We start from the raw sequence: 24,077 nt of genomic DNA on the forward strand, positions 1-24,077 counted from the left end.
AAAGTGCTCTTGGAAGTTGACTTGGTGCAGTGGGCTGCTCTACTTCCCATCCATTTGTTGGTTCTCCCTACAAAACTGCTGCTATGGCCAGGACTGAGCCAGGCAGAAATTAACCAAAAGCTTCATCCAGGTCTCCTAAGTGGGTGGCAGTGACCTAAATACTTGATCTGTGCTCTGCTATTTTCCCCAGGCTATTAGCAGGGAGCTGGCTCCTAAGTGGAGCAGCAAGGACACGAACTGGTCCCTACATGGGATGCTGGCATTGTGGGGGACAGCTCTACCCACTACACCACAGTCCTGGCCCCATGCATATTTTGAAAAGAAAGCTTTTAATCAGAGTGTCCTTGACATATTCAGACCAGAATACTCAATTCCCTCCCTCCTGAAAGAGACAAAGACACATAACCACAGAGTAAGGGAGTGGAGATTGTTTACTCACTTGTTTTTTGGAATCAGCAGGTTCTCAGGTCAAGATGCTGTTATTTTCTTGGTCTTGTAGGATTGTCTTACAAGATGGAAGGTTCTTTTTATTTTGTTTTGTTTTAAATCTTATAAAAACAAAAGAGCCTTTTAACTTGCAAGATTTGTTGGTTTGAGCATATTCATGAAGACTTCCATTTCTTTTATGGAGATTCATTTTGTTTGTAATCAGTTTCTGCTGGCGTTCCAGAAATACAAAGAGACTGCACCGAACGAGGTGGCAGCTGACAAAATGACTGTCTCTGACCTTCTGCAGCAAGTTTAGTAGCTAATCTGGAAAATAATGAACTGCAATTAATGAAATCTGTACTCATACTTGAGTGTGTTTCTCAGACAGCACATAAAATAATTGAAAGAACTTCCTGCTCTCTAATTAGTTAGATTGAATTAATTTGGCACAATGGCTTTTTTTTTCATGTATCTAGAAGTTTATGTTCAGATGTAACTGTTTCTGCACTGCAAAGATATGGCATGCTTGATTCATCTAGGAAGTGAGGAGTTAATATTGGTCAGGCTTCATTTCCACCATCATATCCAGCCTGTCTGTGTGTGAGTGCCTGTCACCTTTTTGGCTAGGGCTTGCTTATTTATCAATTCCAGTTCTCCTACATCAACAAAGCTTCAACTGTGGGAGGTGGAGGAAGCCTTGAGTAGAGAGAGTAGTACTCTGCAAATCTCGGGTGCTAATTGAAAGATGCTTGTGTAATTATCCATGTTTCATTAGAGGAATTCTTCCACATATAAAAAGGGGAAATGAGCACAAGCATTAGTTCTTCCCTTTTACACAAGAGCGCTGTTTCAGGCTAATCATTCTTAGACTTCCGCAATGAAGGAAACGACATGAATACTTTGTGCCTTGAATAAAATCGCATCATCCTAACCAAGTAAAATGAGAAAGTATACCTTTACCTTGCCTTCGCAGCTTTTGGCTTTCCCAACTCGGGTTATCTAAGACTGTTTTCCCTGTAACTTAATACCGCCTGTGATAAATATGCATGGTCTGCTGTCTTCACTAGTTCTGGGATAAACAAAGGGAAATTTGCACAGGCATTGTGACCTTGTGGAGCAGACTTTTCACTTTTTTTTTTTTAATTCAGAGCATCTGATTTCAACTTCTTTGGTTGATGAATTCTTAGGCACTCTTAGCTACTGTTAAGGAGACTCTTATCTCTGTTAAAATTGAGAGGCAGGAAAATAGAGCTGCCCTCTGCTAGTTCACTCCAAAATGCCAGCAACAGCTGGGATGGACCTGTGCAAGCCGAGAGGAGGGAATTCAAGCTGCGTCTCCTGTGTGAGTTGCAGGAACCCAATAATTGGTCATCATTGTACTTCCCGAAATCTGTTATCAGCACGCTAGAGTCAAGAGTTGGAGTGCATATGAAATTTAGGTACTACAATTAAATACCTGGACCAAATTCCCCGACTTATTATCCCAGTTTTAATTTTCTAAGATCATGGTATATTGCTGCCTAATTTTGACCTAGACACATATCAGTGATTTACTAACATTATGAAAGATATCAAATTGACAAAGATGTTGTCAGAATTAGGTTTAGTCACTGCTCTGAAAAATGAGTTTGTTTTTTCCTCCAGAGGAAAAAAAAAGAGAGGCAGAATAAAATGTAGTTGAAGACACCTGTAAGATAGTTATTTTTCAGGAATGGGCATTATACACTTCTGTGTGATTTTTCTCTAACCAGGAGTTGACAGGTGTTTTTATTAAAGGCCGTAGTAGAGATGTTAGCTTTTTAAGGGGCCTGATGGCAAACATACTGAGCTTTGCAAGTCACATGGTTTGTCAAAAGTAACCATAGATAATATTAAACAAATGAGTCTGGTCTTGTTCCAATAAAACTTTATTTACAACGTAGATTTTGAATTCTACACAATTTCCACATCATGAATTATCTTTTTGATTTGTGTCGATCATCATGAACGTAAGAGCCATTTATTACTTCATAGGACATACTGACAGGTTGGATTCAGGCTCTGGTTGGAAGATTTTTACATGAACAAACTTTCTTTGTGTAGTGATAATGTAGGGTTTGCTTTTTTTTTTTTGTATTTATTTGAAAGGCAGATTGAGAGATGAGGTAGGGAGAGAGTGAGAGAAACTCCCAGCTACTGGTTAAATCTCCATATGTCCACTAACAGGCAGGGCTGGGCCAGGCTGAAGTACTTGGGTCACCACTTGCTGGCTGCTGGGGCAGTTGGAGCACTGGATGGGAAGCCCACAAAGCATTCTGATCCAGGGTTCGAGGGTTCCAACCCCCTGCACCACAGACCCTCCCTAGCACAGGAGGTTTAAATGTAAACTGTCTACGCCTTAAGACCAGAAGCCCTATCTTTTTTGATAACTTCAGACATGGTAGTCAGTACTTAAAATTTTGATTATGTAATAGCTTAGGCTAATGAATATATCATTTAGTCAGATTGTGTGATATAGTATAAAGTAAAAAGTTTTTAGTCAACTAATAAAACAAGTATTGATAAGCAAAATGGCCGTTTTTGTAGTTTTATGTAATGAAAGTAGAATATCCGGCCTCAGCCCCTGGGTTCCTATTGGTGAGTGAAGGGACTGGTTTTGGTTTTGCTCACACTGTGTCTCCAGTGGCTATGGGATCTGTAAACTGCAGTAGGTACATACTCGTCCATTAATCAAGGCTTTAGTTCTATGAAAGAAAATGGATTTAGTTTTGCATCCTAAATTTTGGGGGTCTGGTAAGCGTGATTATGAGCTTTGAATTTCAAGCTCAGCTGTGCATGGTGTAGTTGTAAAATGTGAAACCTTTGAAGAGCACACCCAGTCTTGCTGTGATGCGCAGCGGTGTACTTAGAGTGCATTGAAAGTCTGGCTGCACGCCAGGGTCTTCATGTGTGTTCTCTCCACAGCAGTCCTGAGCTCACAACACTGTCCAGTGCAAACTGAATGTGAGCCCTGCATGTGTTTTAGAATGTTCTAGTAACTACAGTCAAGAAATTAAAACTGTTCAGGTAAATTCTAGTACTCTCTTTATCCCACTCTATTCAAAACAGTTACATCAATCCTGTAATCAATAGAAAAACTATTATGATGGTCACACTTTTTTTCTGTACAGATACCTCAAAATCGGGTATCAGTTTTATGTTTCTAACACATCACAAATCAGGCGCTAGTTTTCCTTGAGAATAGTCTGTGTTTAGAGTATATAGAATCAGTTGTTGGAAAAGTTGACTCACATGCCCCAGTTGTCCCTCATATACTTAGGCAGCTTCAGATTTTGAGTTTCATGAATTACAGTTCAATGGAGTGCAAAATGACTTCCTCAGTCACGGTAGCCACATGTGAGGTGTCAGCTGCCGCTTGTGTCCATAGCTCCATGTCAGATGGTAGCATCCTTGTTGAGGAAACATGTGCAAGGCAGGCTAAGCACTCTGTCTAAGGTATGGAAGTAGCTGAGTGCCATAACTGAGATTTCTATTCTGAAAACAGTGCAAAATGCACAGATGTCATTGTAAGAGGTTTCAGCTGCATTTGATTAGAAATAACCAAGTGATAATGTTTGTTAGTGAGTGAATCAGAAAAATATTTGAAGGAGGGGCTAGACAAACCTTCTCTTCTACATTCCTTTTTCAAAAGATTGGGAGTATCAGGGAATTTTGGACAGCCTTCGAAACAGACGGCACTATGGTCATGTTTGTATTTCTGAGAGCTCCTTCTGGCTGTGGCTTGGAAGATGGAGTTGAGGAGAATCCAATTAGAAGACTGAGGAAGCGCATGTAAAAGTCTCACTTAGGGGTTTTAATACTGGTCAGAAATCTGAAATCGGGTGTGTGTGTGTGTGTGTGTGTGTGTGTGTGTGTGTGTGTGTGTGTGTGTGTGTGTGTGTGTGTGTGTGTGTGTGTGTGTGTGTGACCAGCCAGTGTCCACCTGTTGGTCTCTTGAGTGATGCTGCTTAGAGAGAGAGTCAAAATCTTCCAAATGTACAATTGCAGAGGCAGTTGAGTTCACACCACTGAAGTTCTGATGCATCAGTTAGAATTCGGGGCTCTCTTAAAGCACAAGGCGTGGCTGCCAGAAGGACAGAAATGCGGGCGTTACTGTGGCTCCCTCTCCTCCCTTTCTCTTCCTCCTCCTCCTCCTTTCTCTTCCTCTCTCTCCATCTCTCCCTCCTCACTCTCTTCCTGTCCTTTTCTCCCTCTTGCTCACTCATTCTTTCTCTGTGTGTGTCTCCCCCCACCCCTCCAAGAAAAGTGCTTTAAATGAACAGCAAGGTCAATTTAGATGGGAGCTGATAAGTGGCCATTGCTGTTGCACTGAGTTTTTCTGCTGCCTAGAACCTGCTCATGTTGGGTTTCAGAGCAAGCGGCAGGATTGCAGGTTCCCCTGGCCCCAGAGCACCTGGTCCTTTCCTGTCGCTGCCCTTAACTTTGAGCAACCGGAATGCATTTCACTGCTAGGGAAGTGCTCTCTGAACCTCGGATTCTGCCCTGTGAAATGTCAATAATTATACTTATATTTACTTGCCTCATGGGACTTCTCCTTAATATTTATAGCTGCAAAATACTTTGCAGTCGTTTTTATTAATAGTTACCAGATGTGTCGTAAGGATTAATGAACTTATGATCTGAGATGTTTTGAGCTCCTGAAATAGGAGGCAACTGCCTGCACAGGGGATATGTAAGCACGCATTAAAATGCAAACAATACGCATTTGGAAACTTGAGCCATTATGTGTGAAGGACAAATGGCACAGTTAAGATTTCAGTGTGCTTTATAGATTTATTTGGTACCCTTAAAAAGGTTGCTGAATTCATCACATACCATTGCCAAATATAGCATGCTCAGTACCCCCAGCCCCTATCTGCATATGCATGAGCCTCCATGTGGGCACACACATATGCACACACACATCATCTTTGGCAAATACCCTTTTCCCTGTCATCTAGCTTCCTGGGCATCATCTTCTGTTTCCCCATTCTCTCCATATATCTATTGCCAAATTGTCTCCTTTATCTCTCTGAATTTCATTTCTAGATCATTTTCTCCTAAACCCGAACTCAGGCTCTTATCCCTCTGTGTAACAGTTAAAAGAACTTCTCTTTTGAAAATGTTTATTTGGTAGGGAGAGACACAGACCCTAAATGCGCACTGTAGTGAAACTAGGCGTTAGGAATGTGCTCTAGGTCTGCCATATGGGCGGCAGGGCCCCAAGTACTTGGGCCATCACCTGCCACCTTGCAGGGGTGTGAGTAGCAGAAAGCTGGACTTGGGCCTGTAGCTGACCTGGAACCCTGGCATTTCCCATACAGAATATGGATGTCCCAAGTGTCAGCTTCACTGCTACACGAAAGGCTGGCCCTGCAGCTTCTTAGTTGATCTTGCTCATGTTAGTATCTCCAGTGGCTCAGGACTGGCTTCTCAAAACATGGTTCTGTCATCATTTGGGGCATAAGCTGTGATGAGCTCACAGGGTCACCTCCATATGGCCCCAGCATCTCATCTCTGCCCAGCGCTGGTGAATCTAGAGGAGTCTGTTTTTGCTGAGTTCTGGTAGACATAGTAGCTTTTCCAGCGGCAGAGGGAACTGGTAATCCAGGTTGCCATGCTGCCGTTGTCATGTTCCTCAAGGCCAGCCTCATACCCAAGTCACCGCTGTGACAATTTTCCAGGCCCATTCTGTTGAGGATCACTTCCTCCCCTGAAGTCCTTTGCTTAGAGAGTTTGCATAGTGATACCTAGTGCACCCTTCCCTTTTGTAGTTACTGGCTTGCATGTTCCTCACCCAGAGCAGCTTGTCAGGAGGCCAGGAGCAAAGCCTGAGCCTGCCAACCTTTTGTGTTACCCACTGGCTACACTTGACACGGTACCTCATCTGTTAAGACCTGGTGAAATTCTGGCAGGGCAGAACCGGTACTGTAGTGTGCTCCCTAAAGTTACTCCCACCAGCATAGGCACCTGCCCAAGTTTTATAGTCACATCACATCATTAACAAAATTGTGCTTCTGCACTCTATTTTGAAGGGCACAAATAGGATCATTTTAAAATTTTAAAATGTATTTTTTTTAAAGATTTACTTACTTATATTACAAAGATATACAGTGAGGAGAGAAAGAGAGAGGAAGATCGTCCATCTGAATTCACTCCCCAAGTGGTCACAACAGAACTGAGCTAATATGAAGCCAGGAGCTAGGAGTTTCCTCCAGGTCTCCCAGGTGGGTGCAGGATCCCAAGGAGTTAGGCCAACATCTACTGCTTTCACAGGCCACAAGCAGGGAGCTGGATGGGAAGTGGAAGCTGCCGGAATATGAACCAGTGCCCATATGGGATCCTGGTGCGTGTAAGGTGAGGACTTTAACCACTAGGCTACTGCGCTGGGTCCTATTATTATTATTTTTTCAGATAAACTGGCACTCATATGGAATGTCGGCACTGGCACTGGTGGAGGCTTAGCCTATTGCACAATGGCACTGGCCCCAATACCTGCATTTTTAAGGATTTTGTTTATTTTTGTTGGAAAGGTTAATTTACAGAAAGCAGAGAGAGACCTTGTATCTGCAGATTCACTCCCCGAATGACTGCAGTGGTTGGAGCTGAGACATTGTGAAGCCAGGAGCCAGGAGCTTCTTCCAGGTCTCCCACATGGGTACTAGGTCCCAAGGCTTGGGGCCGTCCTTTACTGCTTTCCCAGGTCACAAGTGTGGAGCTCGATGGGAAGTGGAGCAGCTGGTACACAAATCATCATCCACATGGGATCTCAACACGAGCAAGGCGAGGACTTAGCCACTACTAGGCTATTGCACGGGGCCCCAAGTCACATTTTAGCATGTTTCATTTTATGCAGTTACCATTTCATTCTTGGAGAGTCTGTATCTATATTTTGAAGGGGTAAATTTCACCTCAGTGCAGTTACTCCCTTCTTGTTTTGAATAAGATCTGAGCAATATGAGTATTTTGAAGTTTGACCTTGACAAACCTTGACTTGCCTCTACCAAGAAACATACTTTGTGTGCCCTCCCAAGTCTGGGGGGAGCTTCAGATACAGGAAGGAAATGGAAGTGAAGCCAGCAGCCCCCCCGCACTCCAGGCTGGGCTGGGAGAGGGGAACTTGTTCTTAGTTCACAGGGCTGCCATCAGGCGGGTAGGAGAGGGGAGCGCTGAGGAGTGGTGGGGCCCAAGGGCTTCCTCTCTCCTGGCCAGGGAAGTGAGGTGTGAACTGGGAGCCCTTGCCGGTCAGGCCCTGTTCACACTCTGGCTTTGTCCTCTGTCTCGCACACCTTCCATCCTGGTCTGCCTGTTCCAGGGTCAAGTGTATGTGCCTTTCGTTGGTTCCTCTGCTCCCGCCATCTTTTGAAGTCTTTATTCCTTACAGTTATCTGCACAGTCACCTCCCTGTTCCTCTCTTTGCTTAAATCCTGTCACCATTCGCTTCTAGGATGGGCCTCTCAGTTTTCTTTCAGAAGTGGCTCCTGAGGCGTAAGTGGAGTCTACAACATTACACTTTGCTAAAAGTGAGGCACTCCATGCTTGTGGATTCAGATTAGCAGCCGGCTAAATGAACCTGTGTGTTCCAGGTGGGCTTGTCTCCCTTCTGGCAGGGGCGTGGGCTCCCTGGTGGAAGTGGGGACTTCAGCAGCCCATACTTAGTGGGCAGACTCCGATTGCCAAGTCCTGACCACATAGGGACGTCAGTGCCTCGCCGTGCATAGGGATCGGGCAACAGGGTTACTCAGGAACGGAATAAAGGAAATTGAAAGCTGTGGACTCTGCGAAGGCAGTTAAAATTCTGTGAGGGCAGCAGCCAGGCTTGGGGGAAGCCAGTCCTGCGCCTCCTCTGCCGGGATGAAGCTCTTTGGAGCTAGGCGTGCAGAGCAAGAGAGACCTAGTGTGGCCAGAGGTGGATGGGTGGTTCAGGGTGGAAAGTGGGGACTCTTGGTTTCTTGCAGACAGCCACATCTGCTTGTGTGCTTTTATGTCCCACTGCCATTTTTTAGCTTAGCAGTTACAAAATGACTTTTTGATCCCTTCTCTCCTTCTGTCTTTGCCTTATCATGGCTCTCATTATTTTTTGCTGCTTTTTAAAATATGTTCCTCGAATGATATGTCCATAAAGAAACAGAGTCCTTTCCCGCGCTGTTGCTTATACCCATTAATTCAGGCTCTTATCACCTCACACCTGCTCTGTTCCTGGAATCTCATTACTGACTCGCCTCCCTGGACTTGAAATGTTTCTCCCATCAATCTGCATCCCAGCACTAGATCAGTCTCTCCCATCGGCAGCTGTGTGCTTAGGGAGAGGTGGGGGAGCCCTCGTTATTAGTCCCTAATTAGATCACTTTCATACATCCGGCCCCCCAGCCTGCTGCCATGCTCTGTCCTGTGCTCTGGGTTTGGCCGCCACCAGATTGGCTTCCTTCCTGTTATCCTCCTGTGACTATGTGTTGTCATGGCTGCTTCCTGGCCATTAGGACTTCGTGTGGCCTCCTCATAGTACCTCAAGTCTTCCCAGACCTTGCCTGTTCTATCCATTCCACTTGTTCATGTGAAGTCTCATAGCACTTGTCTAAATGGCCTTGGTGGGGAGTGGGGTGTAAGCATTTGTGCACTGCTGTGTCCCGTGTGTGCTTGTCTCCCTGGTTGGGGGTAAGCCCTTGACTACTGTCTTACTACTCTGTACCGTGGATAGCCCCTAGCACATGCAGGCCCACGAAGCAGTCACGTGTTAGAGTGCCATAGCGCTGTGCAACGTAGCCCCTGCCGAAGGCTGCTGCCTGCTCAGTTTTCTGTCCAGTGAAAGCTGCCTTCGGTGGTCCCTGTTCCGCCCATTGCTCAGTCCCTCATTTGTGCCCTTGTCTTCTCAGCCCGTGCCCCGAATTATGGTGCAGCCTGCTTTCCCGGACATCTGGGCAGCCAGGCCAGAGCAGGTGAGTCAGCCGGGCCCCGTATCGAGTGGGTGGCCCTGACGCCAAAACTGTTTCCTCCACAGCCCAGGTTTTCTCTTCCAGCATTCCCATTTGGATAATTAACAACAATATAGGTCACTCTCCTCCCCCTTTGTATTTTCCTTGTTACACTTTTCTATTTTCAACCTGTTAATCATATGATTGCTAAACCTTTAGGTGCTTGACTGCTGATGTCGTCTGCTGCTTTAATAGCCCACTGCTAGGCAGCAGAGATTTCTATAAACAGAACAATCTCCTCCTTCTAAGTGTTTGCTTAATTCTCAGTTTTACATTTCATTCCGATTCATGATATCAGCGTGAAAAGACTAATGCTAAGCTGCGGAGAAAATAGCCTCTTATGATCTCCCACAGATCCGCAGCGCTCCTCATCTTCTCAATAGCAAATTTATTTTCCCCTAGTGTGCCTTCATTCTCTTAGGAAATGCTCTAGTTTCATGGGAAATTTTATTTATTAAATTTTATGTATTAAAACAATGGCACATCTCCCCCCTCCATAAATTGAGGCCTCTGTGACTTCCCTCCTGCTCAGAGGTGCTTTCACTAAGCTGGTGAGTGTGGGCTCCCCTGTAGTGCCTGGCCTCCATGGTGCTGTGGGTCATTTCCCGAAGCAGGGCGGAGCGTCGGCTGGGAGCTCTTCCAGCAGGGCCCTTGCAGCTGCCTGATTTCACCAAGGAGCCTGCTCTGCTAGCCCGGACCTTTTACACACATGCCTGGCTGGCCTGGCCTGTAACTTGGGGATGGCAGCCCGGGTGCATCTCAGGAAGAAGGTGCTGGGCCCGGCGGGTACTGGGCTGTGCGCTGCTGCAGACCTGACCCCTCCTCTGCCCTTTCACCACTGGGGAGCCTGGAATGTGAATCAGACACTAATCCTGCCCAGGCTGCCCCAGCGAGTCACACAAGCTGGCTGGTGTCCATGAATCTATGGCAGGCCTGCAAGGCCACCACTCCGGCCTCCCCTGACTCACTTTTCACAGCCGGTTCTGGTCCCACCTGTTAGGTGAGGATGGACTGGAAACCGTTTCAGGCCCACAGCCGCTGGTCTGAGCCTCCATTCTTGCCCTGTTATCTGTGCATCCTTCTCTGCATGGTTGGTGATATGAAAACTAAACTAGAAAAAGGATAAATAAAACATGTGCAAGTTGCACAAGAAAAATGATTGAAGGATTGCCTAATCTTTTAGAGTATTTATGCAGGTGACAGTTATTGATCTATTGGATTGAGTAAATTCTGCAGCCCCGAGATCCATCACAAAAATGGGCTGTTAATCTCAGGAGGGGCCGTTAATTTCATCCCCTGAAAGTCTGCCTTGTGGGAAGAAAAGGGCCTCTGGAAACAGGAATATAAATGACAATTCACAGGAAAATGCATGATTTATCAAAGTGATGTGTTAAGCCAAGTAACTGTAAGAGACTTATAGATCTCAGCTGTTTCCCAGTTCAAATAAATCCTGTATTTCAAATGGAAGATGACCACTCCTGTAATATAAATAACTTTTCCGTAAATATCGGAAAACATATTTCTTCTCAGAATACGGGCCCTCTCCGCCCCACCCATCTCTTGCCCCATTCCTGCTGCCTCTTTGTCCCCTTGCCTGTGACAGGCGAACAGAAGATAACGCCAGCTTCTACCGGCTTAAGTCACAGACAACCTTAGAAATGGCAGGATCTGGACAAGTGGCTGTTGTCTTCCCCCTTGAGATGTGGGCTCTGTGTGTGTCTGTGTCCTCTGCCTTGGTGACCCAGACAGGGTGACGTGAGAGGGAGCGGCCAGCCGGGGCGCTGCTTGCCTCTCCTCCCTCAGCGGCTTGTCCTGCTTGTCTGTCACGGCCAGTGACGCCCTGACCCCTGGCCTGGGGCCTGTCTTCCTCAGGAGCCACACCAGCTGCCCCCTTCCTTGCCCGCCTGCCAGAAGTGCCCTTCCCGGCCCAGGCCTCCAGGTTCCTGGTGGTGCCTGAGCTGTGGAAGCATTTCAGAGCCTCCGATGACATCATCCCTTCGATTTTGCTGAAGAAAAGTGCACTTCTGGCCTCTCGAGCCATTCTCAGTCTCCTTGTGAGGTTGGAGGCAGGCGGGTGATGTAGCTCCAAGGGAGCCAAGTTGGCAGGCTTGGGTGGGTTCTAGCTGCAGGATGGGGGCAACAGGGTGTGCCCCTTCCCCTGTCCTCCCCCCAGTAGCTAGGGCATGGTGGCAAGTGGCTGAATTTACTTTATCGGCTTGTGGGAGGGGCAAGGAGTGAGGTGGCGTTGCTCAGCGCCCTCCCCAGCTAGGGACATGGCCCCATTTTGTGTAAGGAGAGTGGGCCGTTCGGTGCTGCTTCAGAACTACAACGGTACCCCTGTCAGAGCTGGGGAGTTCCCACACCCACACACCTGCCTTGGGATTCTTTGGGAAGTAATGCCCACCTGACATTCCCAACCCGTGTGCTTTATCTTTTCACCCTGCAGGTGCAGCGAGAAATCCCCAGCTCTGGCGTGTCTGCCGAGGTGATAACGCCCATGATGGCGCCTACCGTGAAGGTCTGTGACAGACCAGTCAAAGTGTCCTCACTGCCACCTGCTGCCACTGCCATCACCACCCAGGCCCCAGAAGGACAGGATGGGCCTCCCAGTCCCGTGAGCGAGGCCTCCAGTGGCTACTTCTCGCACAGTGTCTCCACTGCCACACTGTCTGATGCACTCGGCCCAGGCCTTGATACCATGGGCCCAGCCAGTGGCCACACGCCTGGCTCCCCATCTGTGCCCCTTTGTGCTGCCACCCCAGAGGCTGAGCTCCCACCCCTGCCCACTGCTCCCTGTGATCCCCAGTGGCACCTGGCTGCTGCAGGGCCCAACACTCAGCCCAGCACCGTAGCTGTGCTGGAGCCAGCAGCCGGGTTGGAGTCAACGAGACCCGAAGCCCAGGCCCAGACCGAGATAGTCCCCAGCTGTGAGCTCGAGGCCTCCAGACCTCAACTGCCTCCGGACCTCCCACCCCAGGCGCCCTCCTCTCCCTTCCGAATCCACAAGGTGCGGACCTCTGAGCTGAAGTCCTTCACCTGCATGCTTGGCAGCGACTCCGGGAGTTCCTCCAGGGCTGAGGAGGACATGCTGGCCATGGGAGTGCCCGGAGGCGTGGCACAGGCCCCGGCCCCGGCCAAGCCAGACATGGCCTCAGATTCTGAGGAAGCCAGTGAAGTCCCCGAGTGGCTCAAGGAGGGAGAATACGTTACAGTGGGCACCAACAAAATGGGTATCGTGCGCTACATTGGGCCAACCGACTTCCAGGAGGGCACGTGGATTGGCGTGGAACTTGACCTACCATCGGGTAAGTTCAGGACAGTCACCCAGCTGCCTTACCTGCTTTGGTGGGAGGTTACGCGCACCCTGGGTGGTGTGTCTTGGGCTTTTCGTGTGCTGGTTCTGAGCTTGTATTGCAGTTAGGATTTTCCTTGGGTAAGTACTTCCTTGCTTAACACCCAAATTGCTCAGACACCCGAGATTGTTATTGAAAGCTACTATCCATTTTAAGAATTAAGAGGGGCTTAACAAATAATGAAATCCATCCAACAAATATAAACTTGGCACTCACTGTGTTCCAGGCACTCTTGTAGGTTCTGGGAATATCTTAATGATTAAACCAAGTCCCCAAATGTTACTTACTTTACAGTGGAAAAATGACTAAGTAAACAGAAAAACGTTGAGAGTAGTAAGTGATATAAAGATAGCACAATGAGGCAGGCACAGACAGTGGTGGATGTGGAGGAGTCCTTAAACAACGTCCCGAGAAGCAAAGGTAGCAGTGACCAGGACAGGGTGGAGCTGGGCCGGGGTCTGGGTGGGCAGCCAGCCAGGCCCCAGCCACCTCAGGGGTCAGGTCCGAGGCTGGGCTGGGCTCTCAGGGCAGGTGCATGTGGTACTAGCAGGTGAAAGGCCATGAGATCATCCTGCTTCTTGTCTCCCCGTGGCCAGGATGTCATGTAATCCCTGCCCACCCAAGTCCCCTTCACTTCAGAGTATTTCCTGTTGGTGTCAGCATGGTGTCTGACTCTCCATCACGGACACTTTGGCTAGTTTACCTGGAGTAGTTTCCAGAAAAATAATCATTTCCCCAAGGCCACACCCAGCCTCAGTCTGCGTTTTGACCATTGGGATGGAGAATGGTCAGTGCCTCCAGGTGGGGAGCAGCAGGGGCCAGCTCTGCTTTGCTCTGCCCCTGGGCCTTAGCAGGTTTGTCCCCAGGGCCGGAGTGTTAAACACAATGTCACAGGATCAAGGGGCCGGCTCTTCCTGGTGACCACTGCTTGCCTTCCTGGGGGGACAATCACCCTGTGTGTGCTGGTCTCACTGGTGATCTGGTCCCGAGCTGTCTGTGCAGGGCTTAGAGTGGTGGCACGGAGGTAGCATTCTGGGGAATGTGGCACTTCAGGGAGGCAATGACACAGGACACATTGCCTTCTTCTTCCCCACAGGAAAGAATGATGGCTCCATTGGAGGGAAGCAGTACTTCAAGTGCAACCCTGGTTACGGTCTGCTGGTGAGGCCCAGCCGGGTCCGCAGGGTCCCGAGCACCGGGCGGCGGCGCAGTGTGGGACTGCGGTCACAGGGTGCCCCCGAGGCCCGCCGGAGTGCCACGCTTTCTGGCTCTGCCACCAACCTGGCCTTGCTGACGGCTGCCTTGGCCAAGGCTGACCGGAGTCACAAGAACCCCGAGAACCGGAAATCCTGGGCCAGCTGAGCCATGGCCACCCTGTGGACAGGAGCTGGGCAGCCAGTCCTGGAGCCCTGCCAGTGATGGCCCCCGGAAGGTGGGGCCGGCTGGTGCCGCAGGGCAGTGAAGGCTTTTTGCACATTTGGGGCTGGTGCTCCCTCCCCCAGCCTCCCTGGAATTCTCCACTCTCGTCCTCTTCCCTCTCTGCCTCGCTCTGCACTGCCCTGTACACCTCTTCAGGTACAGGTGGAAGGTTCTGGGAGTCCCAGGGGTTGTGAGATTGGGGTCAGGAACCCTAGGTGACCCATGGTCCCTACTGGGTTATCTCCCCACCTGCCTGTAATCTGGGGCTGTGATGGCTCGTTCCTGGTTTGTAGTCTGGTTACCCTGTTAGTGTCTTAATTTAAGCAATAATCCTAACCAGTGCCTTTCTGGCCCACACAGGACTTTCTCCTTCTGCCCAGGGGCCGATGCCTAGTCCACCACCTGGTGGCTGCCCTGTCCTTCATGCCCCACCACCTGACAGTGTCCCTGGAAGGGCCCTGGGGCCGGGCTGCGACCAGCGCCCACACTCCTGCCTGCTTCTGCAGTGTTCCTGTGGTCTCCCTGAGGGTGTGGTGGTGTCCTTACGCCTGCAGAGTCTGCTCTGTTTGCTGTTGCTTCCCCTTAACAGAATGCTTGGGACATATTTATTGATATTTATTTTTGCCCAATCGGAAATTATTCGCGATCCACAATCGCTGTGTGCCTGGGCATGACTGGCCCTTCTCCTTAGGGAGCTGCCAGCCCCCACCTCCCTTGGTGGAGGTTACTGGGGGCTGCCAGAGGCCCCTTCCTAAAGGGTCCTGTGGAGGTCCTTAGGGTGCCTCGCCTTGTGCTCTCCCAGCTGGGGTCACGGCCTGTGGGGAGCATTGTGCACCTCCAGGCAGAACCTCCATGCAGGCTTCTTGGCTGAGGGCCAGGGTCTGTGAGTGTGTGGGCAAATGAAGGGCAGGGCAGGAGGCAACCTCACCAGGGCCCTGTCGCTGGCTGTCCCTCAGCCCTGAGGTTGGGGCCTCAGGTCCCTGGGGCAGCCTGCTGCTAGAGCTTACCTCTGGTTCTCTTGGGACGTGGAGCCCCTTGGGGGGAAGCAGCACCCCTCAGCAGCATGGTGACTCAGAGCACTATGGCCCCTGCAACCTGCTAGGTTCAGTCATCCAACCTGGTACTCCGAAGGTGCTGGCCTGGAGCAGTCAAAGGACATTACAGCCCGTGGCAGGGGTTCCAGTTGGTCTCCCTGGCCTGGGAGGCAGACGCCTCTCTGGGGGTGCTGTCACAGCAGCCAGGTGGGAAGGTCCTGCCAAGGAGACCCCTGACTGCTGCTGGCTAGCCTCAGAACACCAGGGGAGGTACCTGCTTTTCCACTCCACCTCCTTCACAGTGCAGACGTGCTCCGGGATGTCTGAGGTGGGATTTTGCCAGTTTGCCCCGGTTGGTGCATCTGCTAGTGGGGGCTCCGCATCAGCCTCTTCCAGAGCAGTGTCAGCCACCCGGAGGCCCTCACTGGTCACGCATTCCTAGCCCGGGCATGGAGAGCAGTTTTAGAGCCACAAGCTTACGGCCCGCTTGTCACAGCTGCCCACAGCCACAAGGCCTTCAGTCTTCTGTTCTGGGGAGTCAGGTGGCAGTGGGAGCCCCCTGTTCCATTCACTTCGCTTGACAACAGCATGGGATACAATGCAGTTGTTGCACTGGACAGATGCTCAAGCTCCTAAGAGTGCTAGAAAAGCCTGGAACTCCTGTGTTGTTGGAAAAGGTCTCAGGAGTTGCCTCTTGCCCCAACCGTCACCTCTACTCCCCAAGCCCGAGGGAACCTTGCCCTTGCCACCAGGGCCTCTCTCCCCATCTCCATTGCCTTCCTCCACAGACCTGTGGTCTCCCTCTTCCCTGGGCACCAGGGACCCTGGTTGTTGCCTGCGGATTCCTGTTGCCTGCCCTGTGCTATGTAAGGCCCATCTACCTCCTTGCTGTGAACTCCTACCACATGCCACCCCCAGGCTTCTGTCCACCCTCTCCGGCAGACAGCACACAGCTGGAGCCTGGTAAAGGCAGGGCAGGGCCAGGCCTTGCAGGGCACAGCCACCCTGCATCCCTGCATGGCCTTGTGGGCTGAAATGAGGCAGCTGCTCCCAGGCTCCCTGCTGCTGCTTGCCTTTCCTTCCCGACTCTTGCTTTTTTGGTGTAGACTAACAGGGCACAGCAGTGACACTGTCACTGTTACCCACGGCCCCTCAGCCCCAGGACCCATCATTTCCTGGGGTAGTGTGTAAGGGATGATGGCCGGAGATGACGCCCGGGGGCGCCCAGTCAGCTAACTTCCTGTGTCACCACACTGAGCAGATGTTAGTGCAGAGTTCACACCCTTTCTAGCACTTCCCAGTTCTGGGAGATATTGGACAGCTCAGGCCTGGTCCTGGAGGTGTGGTCACTGCGGATCTGCCAGTGGGCACCACCTGCCAGGCCCTCTTGGGGCTTTTGTGTCCCACTGTGCATACTTGGGGCCTGGCGCCTCTTGCTGGCTCACAGGCCCTTACCAAGGACGAAGGCTGCAAGAGTGAACAGGCCATGGCTGCTCTTAGCTGATAGGAGCAGTGAAGGGCTGCTGGTGGGTGTGAGAGTAAAATGGCCTAGGGGGCTGGGGGAGCCATTTTCAGGCCCGCGGGTAGAGGTCTGTGTATGCTCAGTGAGAGAACTAGCCTATGAACATGAGCGCTCAGGAGGCAGAAAGGCTAGGAGGTGTTTGGATCCCTCTACTAAAATGTTTTTCTTCTCCAGGCTTAAAAGTCCTCTGTGCGTGAAGCAGATGAGAGGTTCCAGGGTATTTATTTTGGTTGCTAAGATTCACATTGCTTGTCAGGCCTGCCCATGTGCATGCGTGCAGAAGGGATCAGGACCCCACAGGGCCTGGCGGAGTGCCCGAGGAGTTGGTGGTGCCTTCCCTTCACACAGGACACCTCATGCAAATGTTCCTGAAAGCATCTTTCTCAGAGTGGTTCCCTGGTGCCATCCTGGTGACTGCAGACACTAAGTGTTGGGAGAGTCTTGGATCATCCTGTGAGTGTGCTTGTGTGTGCGTCTGTAAATATGATGAGTTCACATATTCAGAAGTGACAGACTTGGGGCTTCTATTGATTTGGTACACATCAAATGGGAGTTGAAAAAAATCCAAAGACTGTGATAAATTGTAAAGAAAGATTTGTATCATATATTGAACTAAATCAGTTAATTTTGTATCATATGTGCCCTTCCATCCAATGACCAACAGCTTCTAAATAAATCCAGATGATTTCTTGCCTACATCTGAGGTCAGTCTTGTTTCTCCCTGGTTCCTGGGCTTTTGGGGTCACTGCAGACTGTTACACAGTAATGGCATGGCCTTGTTCTCACGGTGACGGTGGTGGAGACTAAGCTGAGGGTGGAGAGAGGGAGGCCTGGGGCTGGGCAGCAGGCCAAAGGGTACTCGCCTCCCAGGTTTGCCCAAGAAGCACTTAGCCGTGCAGGATTTGGATTGAGAACCCAGAAGCAGGCCCTGCGGGTCCCTTGAGCACTGTTCTTTCCTTAAGATCATCTCAGCGCTTTGCAGAAGCCGGGGTCAGTTAAAACTTTCTGGGGCTCCCAGGCAGCATCATGGGAACTTCTGGGCTAGCCAAGGGAAGGTGGCCTAAGAAGGACCATCCCAGTTCAGGCATGGCCACACTGTACATACACATAGACCTGGGAGGAGGGCTGCCTCTCATTACAGCAAAGCTGGCGACAACTGTGGCAAATTTTGTAGCAAGGTGTTCTGGGAGGAGGATCTGGCTGGCTGGCAGGCAGGGTCTGGTCAGATCCCAGCAAACTGTGCAACTTGATGTTTGTGTTCCTGCAGGCTCTGGTTTCAACAAGGATTTGTCTTCTCATATGGTGCTTTACATCTCAAACTATTCTTAATGGTGTGCAGAGATGGAAACAATACAGCTGTGGTGAATGGAAGTGGGGGGCAGTGGGAGGGACCAGAGATAATTGGGGGTGTATTGCTGGAGGGCAGTTCTCAGAGGGTTGGTCATAAATGCCTGAGTTGGCAAAGCCATCTGTCTGCTTCCTGGCTGACATGTGATGCTTCCTTATGTTTTGCCATTGCCATTCTCTGGCCTCACTAGACTCACTCAGCCAATAGGACTACCTGATTTTGCATCGTGGTATTTAAAACCCACAAGGTAAGTCAACATTAGCCTGCCTTCCTAAGTAGTTTCTTTGAAGCATTTCGTTATAATGTGATAAAAGCCAGTAACATATTGGGCCCTGGTTACCAATGATGCTAACTCAGTACAGACCTCTTGTCATCTCTGTGCCCAGTGTGGATTTGGAACGGTACTATAGATTGTGGAGTCCGGTTCTGAGTTGGGGAAGAGGATCGGGCCTCCTCTGATAGGCTGCAGGATTGCAGTGCAGCCCCAGCAAAGGGGTGCAAGGCCGTTCCCACAGGATGCAGGCTCGGGCGTCATCCTCGGGAACCCATGCCTTGGTGCCTGACATGGAATATATTTGCAAATGTATGGCCACAGCCACAGGGAGGCCTGATCAGAGGTGGCCAGCAGTCAGAGCACATCTTAGCAGGACTTGTTTATATTCATAAGTGCAGAAGAATTGTTCTCTCAGATAAGCATTGCCAAATAATGACAGAAATTTGGCAGCCGGAAGCTGCCCTGCTCAGAATGAGGCAAGAATCTGAATGTAGAATTGATCTTGCTCTGAGGATAAATCTTATTTTTCAAGCTGGTGCTGTTCTTGCAACTCAATGAGATGCTGTTTTGTTGTTCAGACCCCAAAATGGGAGTTCAAGTCTGTCGACAAACGGTTTGTACCTGTCTTACATCTGGCCTTGTGGGACAGGCAGTCTAACAGCAACAAGCCATCTTGACGGGATCCACCTAGGGTGACCCTGGAGTGCTGGGAGACAGCAGGCTTTGTGATAACACCTGCAGATGCCTGGGGATGGGACTGAAGGCTTGAGGCCTCTGCTGCAGCAGAAATGGCAGTTTGGGGCCAATTCAGAGAACATTGCCCCTGCCACTCTATCCTCTCCTGCTCACTCACCCTCAGAAAACATCCAAAAGGTTGAGGAGCAAGTAGCTTAATATTTTGTAGTCATTTCTAACTAGGTACACTGATAAAGATTGTCCAGTTCAGTTTTCTCTGGGGAGGGGTCAGGTAATGAGCTGCAGTGAAAGGGTATCCAGGCACTTGGTGTTTGTGTCTTGTTTAGGAATATGATGCCAGCCCCTTTTGGACATTTGCTTTTAAGCCCCTGTATCCTCTTGATTCTAGATTCCTGCTCTTGTGTCCCTGGGAGGCAGTGGTGATGGTGTGGCAGTTGGGTCCCTGCCACCCAAGTGGGATACCTGGGTTGAGTTCCCACTTTGATCTCCAGCTGTTGGAGAGAACTTGGGAAGAGAACCAGTGAATGGGAGACCATTCTGAGTGTCTCAGAAACAATTTGATGCCAGTTCTTGGAAGCTTTTAAAGAAAATGAAGCAAAAAAGCTTCAACATTTTTTTTGTTTGTTTGTTTGTTTAAACTGCTGTAGGTGAAACTCCAGGAGAGAGGAGAGCTCTTTTAAGAAGTGAGGCTAAGGGTGTGGCATGCAGTACAGGTATGTGGAATTAGCTACTCAGCAGGCTAAATCATAAGGCTCTTTCTGTTCTGAATCGGCGGGGATGCTAGTGCTGCCAAGATCCTCATACTGTGGGGGATGCCAGATCTTCATGTGAGCATACTACAGGGGGAAGAGGGGAGGTATGTGAAGGAAGGCTGGGTGGGCTTTGCTGCAGCGAGGGAAGGTGTAGTCTGGAATGATACAGGCTGGAGGGCTGAGAGTGAATGGGTGCAAGGGTGTTCAACTCAGCATTCCACTCTTAATCAGGTCATGTTTAAGTCAGCATCATCTTTCATAAGATCCTCAGGTCTCTGGGCTCCCCAGCCCTTCTGAAAAGCACGCAGGGACTGATGCAGAAAGAATACTTCAAGGGTGAGGATTTGGGATGTCTGTGTTAACAAAGTGGGGTGCTTAGGCTCCAGCCCTGGCTGTTTCTGACTATGGCTTCCTGCGGATTCATACCCTGGGAGTCAGCAGGTTATCCAAGTGTCTGGATTCCTGCCACTCTCCTGGGAAACCTGGCCTGAGCTCTTGGTGTCAGCTGGCCCAGCCCTGGCTCTTGGTGCTTCAGGAAAGTGAACCAGTAGACAGAAGATCTAAAAAATTCAAGCAAAAACCAAACTGCTGCCTTCCGTGCCTTTGTTGGAGTTAGGCATCTGTAAGTGACTGTTGTGATCCAAAGCAATCCCAGTCAGTCTTTGTTCAGTTATACATTTTATTCTCTAATAGGTACAATACTAAAATAAACACAAATTAAAAAAAAGTTTTATTAAAACAAAACTGTACAAAAAAGCAGTATACTACATTTTTAATTACAGAACAGTCTACTGTCCAAAAGGCACTAATCCAGAATAGGAGATACAATGATACAGGACTCATTGGAACTATTTGAATCAGTACAATATAGAGCACTTGTTTCTTTGACCACTTACATCTAGAAACAAGAGCTTTTTGCTACAGTCATTACACATTGTTATAAATATGAGTCCTACAGGTGAAGGTGCAGTATCCCTCTCCCTAGAAAAGGTTCACACCAAGAGGGACCATTAAGGGGCTGAGAGGTGGATGGGCAGCACTTGGGCAAGGCAGTTGACCGTGGGCCACCTGGAGCTCGTCTTTCAACCTGGCCTCTGATGGTTGGGTTCAGCCATTACTGGCAGCCATTTAACCCCCTCATGTGTTTTAGCACCGGCAAAGTGGGTTCTGAGATGCTCCAAGCAGCTGGGGCTGGAGGTCTGGGTGAGGAAGCTTGGCAGCTCAGCAGGGGAGAGGCATTTTGGTAACCTGATCTGGAGAAAATAAAAAAGGCAGCAACTATTCTGAAGTGGAAGCCAGAGCCCTGGACACTACAACCAGGTAGATCCACTTCCTGTTTTCTGGGAAAACTTCTGACCTAGAAATAAGAGGGGTCTTATTCCTAAACTCAGAGCTATAGATTCCCTGCTTCCCTCCAGGGAACCCAAGTGGAGAGTGCATTTGAGGGATCAGGTAATCTTGTTGTGGAGGTTGCTTTCTGGAAGTGAGGTTTTTGCTGCCCAGAGGTGAGAAAGATAGAGAGACAACTGGGCTGGAACAGGTGGTTTTCCTTCCCTGGGTTCCAGCTCAGAACCATGAGCCACTCCAGGGTGCCGCCATGTGGCATTCCAAGAGCTGAGCCTCTGGTCACTTGCCCATGTCGGGTGGACGAGCTAACTCTCTAGAACCCAGGTTCACTCTTTAATGGCCTCTGGACCTGAGGAAGAGAGATACTGCAGCTTTCCAAACAGTGTCATACACATGTAAGACGAAGACAGGCATCTGATGTTAACAAAAATAAGTAACAAAGAAATAGGATTAAACCAAATCTCTTCTCACAGCATCCTATACTACATCCTCCTTCTGCTTAGCAGAAAATTGTACGTACACAAAAATACAAATACACCATTTTGTAGAACAGTCTGATTTTAATATACTTATATATATTTATATTTATACGAGTGGCAGGTTAGTCCATTATATAGAGCTTTTTGCACTTTTGGCTCATATGCAACAAGGCTTATAAATTCAGCTTTAGCTTTCATTCAGGTTTTTATAGCTTTTGAACAATTGTTTTCACATTTAAAGCAGCATCCAATTTGCACTAGGAGTTTGTGGTGATCGTAGGAAAGATGGGGTCAGGAGGTTACTGAGGGGTGGGGCAGAGGAAGATCTACATTCCAGTGTGTGTGGCAATGTAAGAAGGATTCCATGTGGACAGAGTTCACCATGATGACCCCTTGAGGTAGACCAAACACCTTACAGCAGACTCAGACAGAGGTGTGACTCACCCTCAGGGACACATGGTGCACAATATGGGGACAGACCAGAGGAGACGCCAAAGGAAAAGACGGAGACTGAGACACACAGTGACCGAGACAGGGAGGGGGCTTCTGCCCCACCCCCCTCTTCCCCCAATCTGGCAGGGATCCCGCACAGCCCATTTTAGCCTTTTGGTGGATGCTAAATACTTCTAGGCAATCCCCAGGCATGTGGTCCATGTACCTGATCAAATCACGACTGTTAAACATGCTTCGTAACTTGCTGCGCCAGCTTGTTCCCACGCCTACAATGAACAGTAAAACAAAGCTGCACATCGTTTGGAAATGGAACTCACTCCCCAGCACTCTGCTCTTGCTAGAGTGTTCAAGTCCAGTTAAGTGAAAAGAACCTGGGCTTCTCTTGCCACCTCTAATTGCATCTCGTGGACATCCTCCCCAGCTTGTTGCACTCATACCTTCATCTCTTCTCAATTACAACCTGGATAATTGACAAGCATGTGGTAGAATCTGCAAACAGTAGCATCTGGGGGACTGGGCAACAATGCACTCACTGCCCAAGAGCAGTTAGGTTTACATGCTCCAAAAAAGCCTTATTTTCATTTTTGCCACAGCAATATCTTCCTATTTGATCGCCTTCATCAACCACCCTCTCTTTATCCCAGTCAGAATTCTACTAGCAAATTTGCCCACATGTATCAAATGTGAACGCCCAGTGCTTGGGTTATTACATTGTCTGAACAAAAATGCTAGATTATTAATGAAAATAAAGTGCCTGGGCATGGATTGTTCCATTTTGCGAAGCCTTTTAAGTGCACCAGCAAATCATCTGAGCACTGCTTGATGACGTGATTTGAACAGAGTGCAGTCACAAACTAATCTGTTGCACACCCACATAATAAAGGCCCATATTCAGGTCAGACTGAAATTAACTTCGAAAAACAAGCAAACAACCTCACAGTCATCTTAGAAGATGCATGTTTGTTCTTGCTGCCCCAGCCAGTATCAGCCTTTCTAAGTCCTTGTGCACAGGCAGGGAAGAGGAAAAGAGGCAGCCGGGGACCAGTGACTCACGATCATAAGTGAGTCAACAGGTTTATCAACTTTGATTTTTTGACATTTTGCCCTTTTGCATCTAACAAAGACAGACTCAATTCTGCTCTGAGGTTCTTGCTTTCCTGTCTCCTTCACTCAGCAGCTACTGAGATTGAGCTAAACAGACTCTTTAAAGTTCCCTGTAAACCAAGACTAGAACCACACCAACAGAAACCCCTAGAAACACAGGAAAACAGTGACAAAGCCAGCCTCATGTGGCCATGAAGAGAGCTCTCCCATTTGCTTGCCCTTGAAGTTGTTCTGCCTGCAGAACGCCAGGGACACTGGAGAGGGGCAGCCACCCTGTGCTCATCCCCAGTGCCAAGTGCAGGTTGGGGAAGGACAGGGGACAGGGCACAGGCTGATCTCTGGCAGAGTCCAGAGGTCTTAAACTTGCTTAGGCACTTAAAAAACATAAATAAGAATTTATCCTGGAAAGGTACTGCATACCTGATGGGACCATGGCATGGAAGGGAGGGTGAGCCCAAGGGGAAATCAAAGAGAAGGCTGTGGGCTCTTCTAGGGGAGGCAACTACAATGCTCTTGGCATCTGCTGGCAGGGAGGGCACATTGCAGCCGGAGTGGGTGTGACATCAGGGATGGATGGCAGGGGTCCGGGTCTAGGGACCTTGCTCAGCACAGCCTCTCAGCTGCATGCTCTGAAGCCACAGACAAGACAGCCTGGGTCAGTGATGGTTGGGGGTGTCTGCTTGGGCTGCTCCTGGTACTTTGGGGCCAAACTGATTTTCCACCTAGGGTCAGCATGAAGCAACTAGTAGGAAGAGAGGCCCTTATGAGAATGGTGTTCTGGCAAAACCAAAGGACATAGGCGTTACCAACCCCCATCCTGAAAAACTTTGGTTTTGATTTTGTGATGCCTGTTTTTCAGAGTTGAACAATTAAGGGA

General features: G+C 49.3%; 2 protein-coding genes across 6 annotated transcripts in view; one reads left to right on the top strand and one right to left on the bottom strand.

Moving 5' to 3' along the window:
- KIF13B (kinesin family member 13B) overlaps positions 1-17,450 on the top strand; it is a 174,799-nt gene extending 157,349 nt beyond the window's left edge. The window contains exons 38-41 of one of the 2 annotated variants that reach the window (XM_040966251.1): positions 9,321-9,383; positions 11,866-12,237; positions 12,358-12,724; positions 13,869-17,450. In XM_040966251.1, the coding sequence (XP_040822185.1) occupies positions 9,321-9,383; positions 11,866-12,237; positions 12,358-12,724; positions 13,869-14,134 (1,068 nt within the window). In that variant the 3' untranslated portion in view covers positions 14,135-17,450. Of the gene's footprint in view, positions 1-9,320; positions 9,384-11,865; positions 12,725-13,868 lie in introns of both variants that reach the window. The other variant, XM_040966250.1, reaches the window with a different exon arrangement.
- Positions 17,451-20,536: 3,086 nt separating this feature from the next.
- Positions 20,537-24,077, bottom strand: part of HMBOX1 (homeobox containing 1) — a 152,159-nt gene continuing 148,618 nt past the window's right edge. For all 4 annotated transcript variants that reach the window (XM_040966016.1, XM_040966015.1, XM_040966014.1 and 1 more), the window contains one exon: positions 20,537-22,362. The gene's annotated coding sequence lies outside the window, so the exon portion shown is untranslated. The remainder of the gene's footprint in view (positions 22,363-24,077) is intronic.

This window comes from Ochotona curzoniae, unplaced genomic scaffold (genome assembly GCF_017591425.1).
Source record: "Ochotona curzoniae isolate NIBS_2020 unplaced genomic scaffold, NIBS_Ocur_1.0 scaffold_4505, whole genome shotgun sequence".
NCBI classification, from domain to species: Eukaryota; Metazoa; Chordata; class Mammalia; order Lagomorpha; family Ochotonidae; genus Ochotona; species Ochotona curzoniae.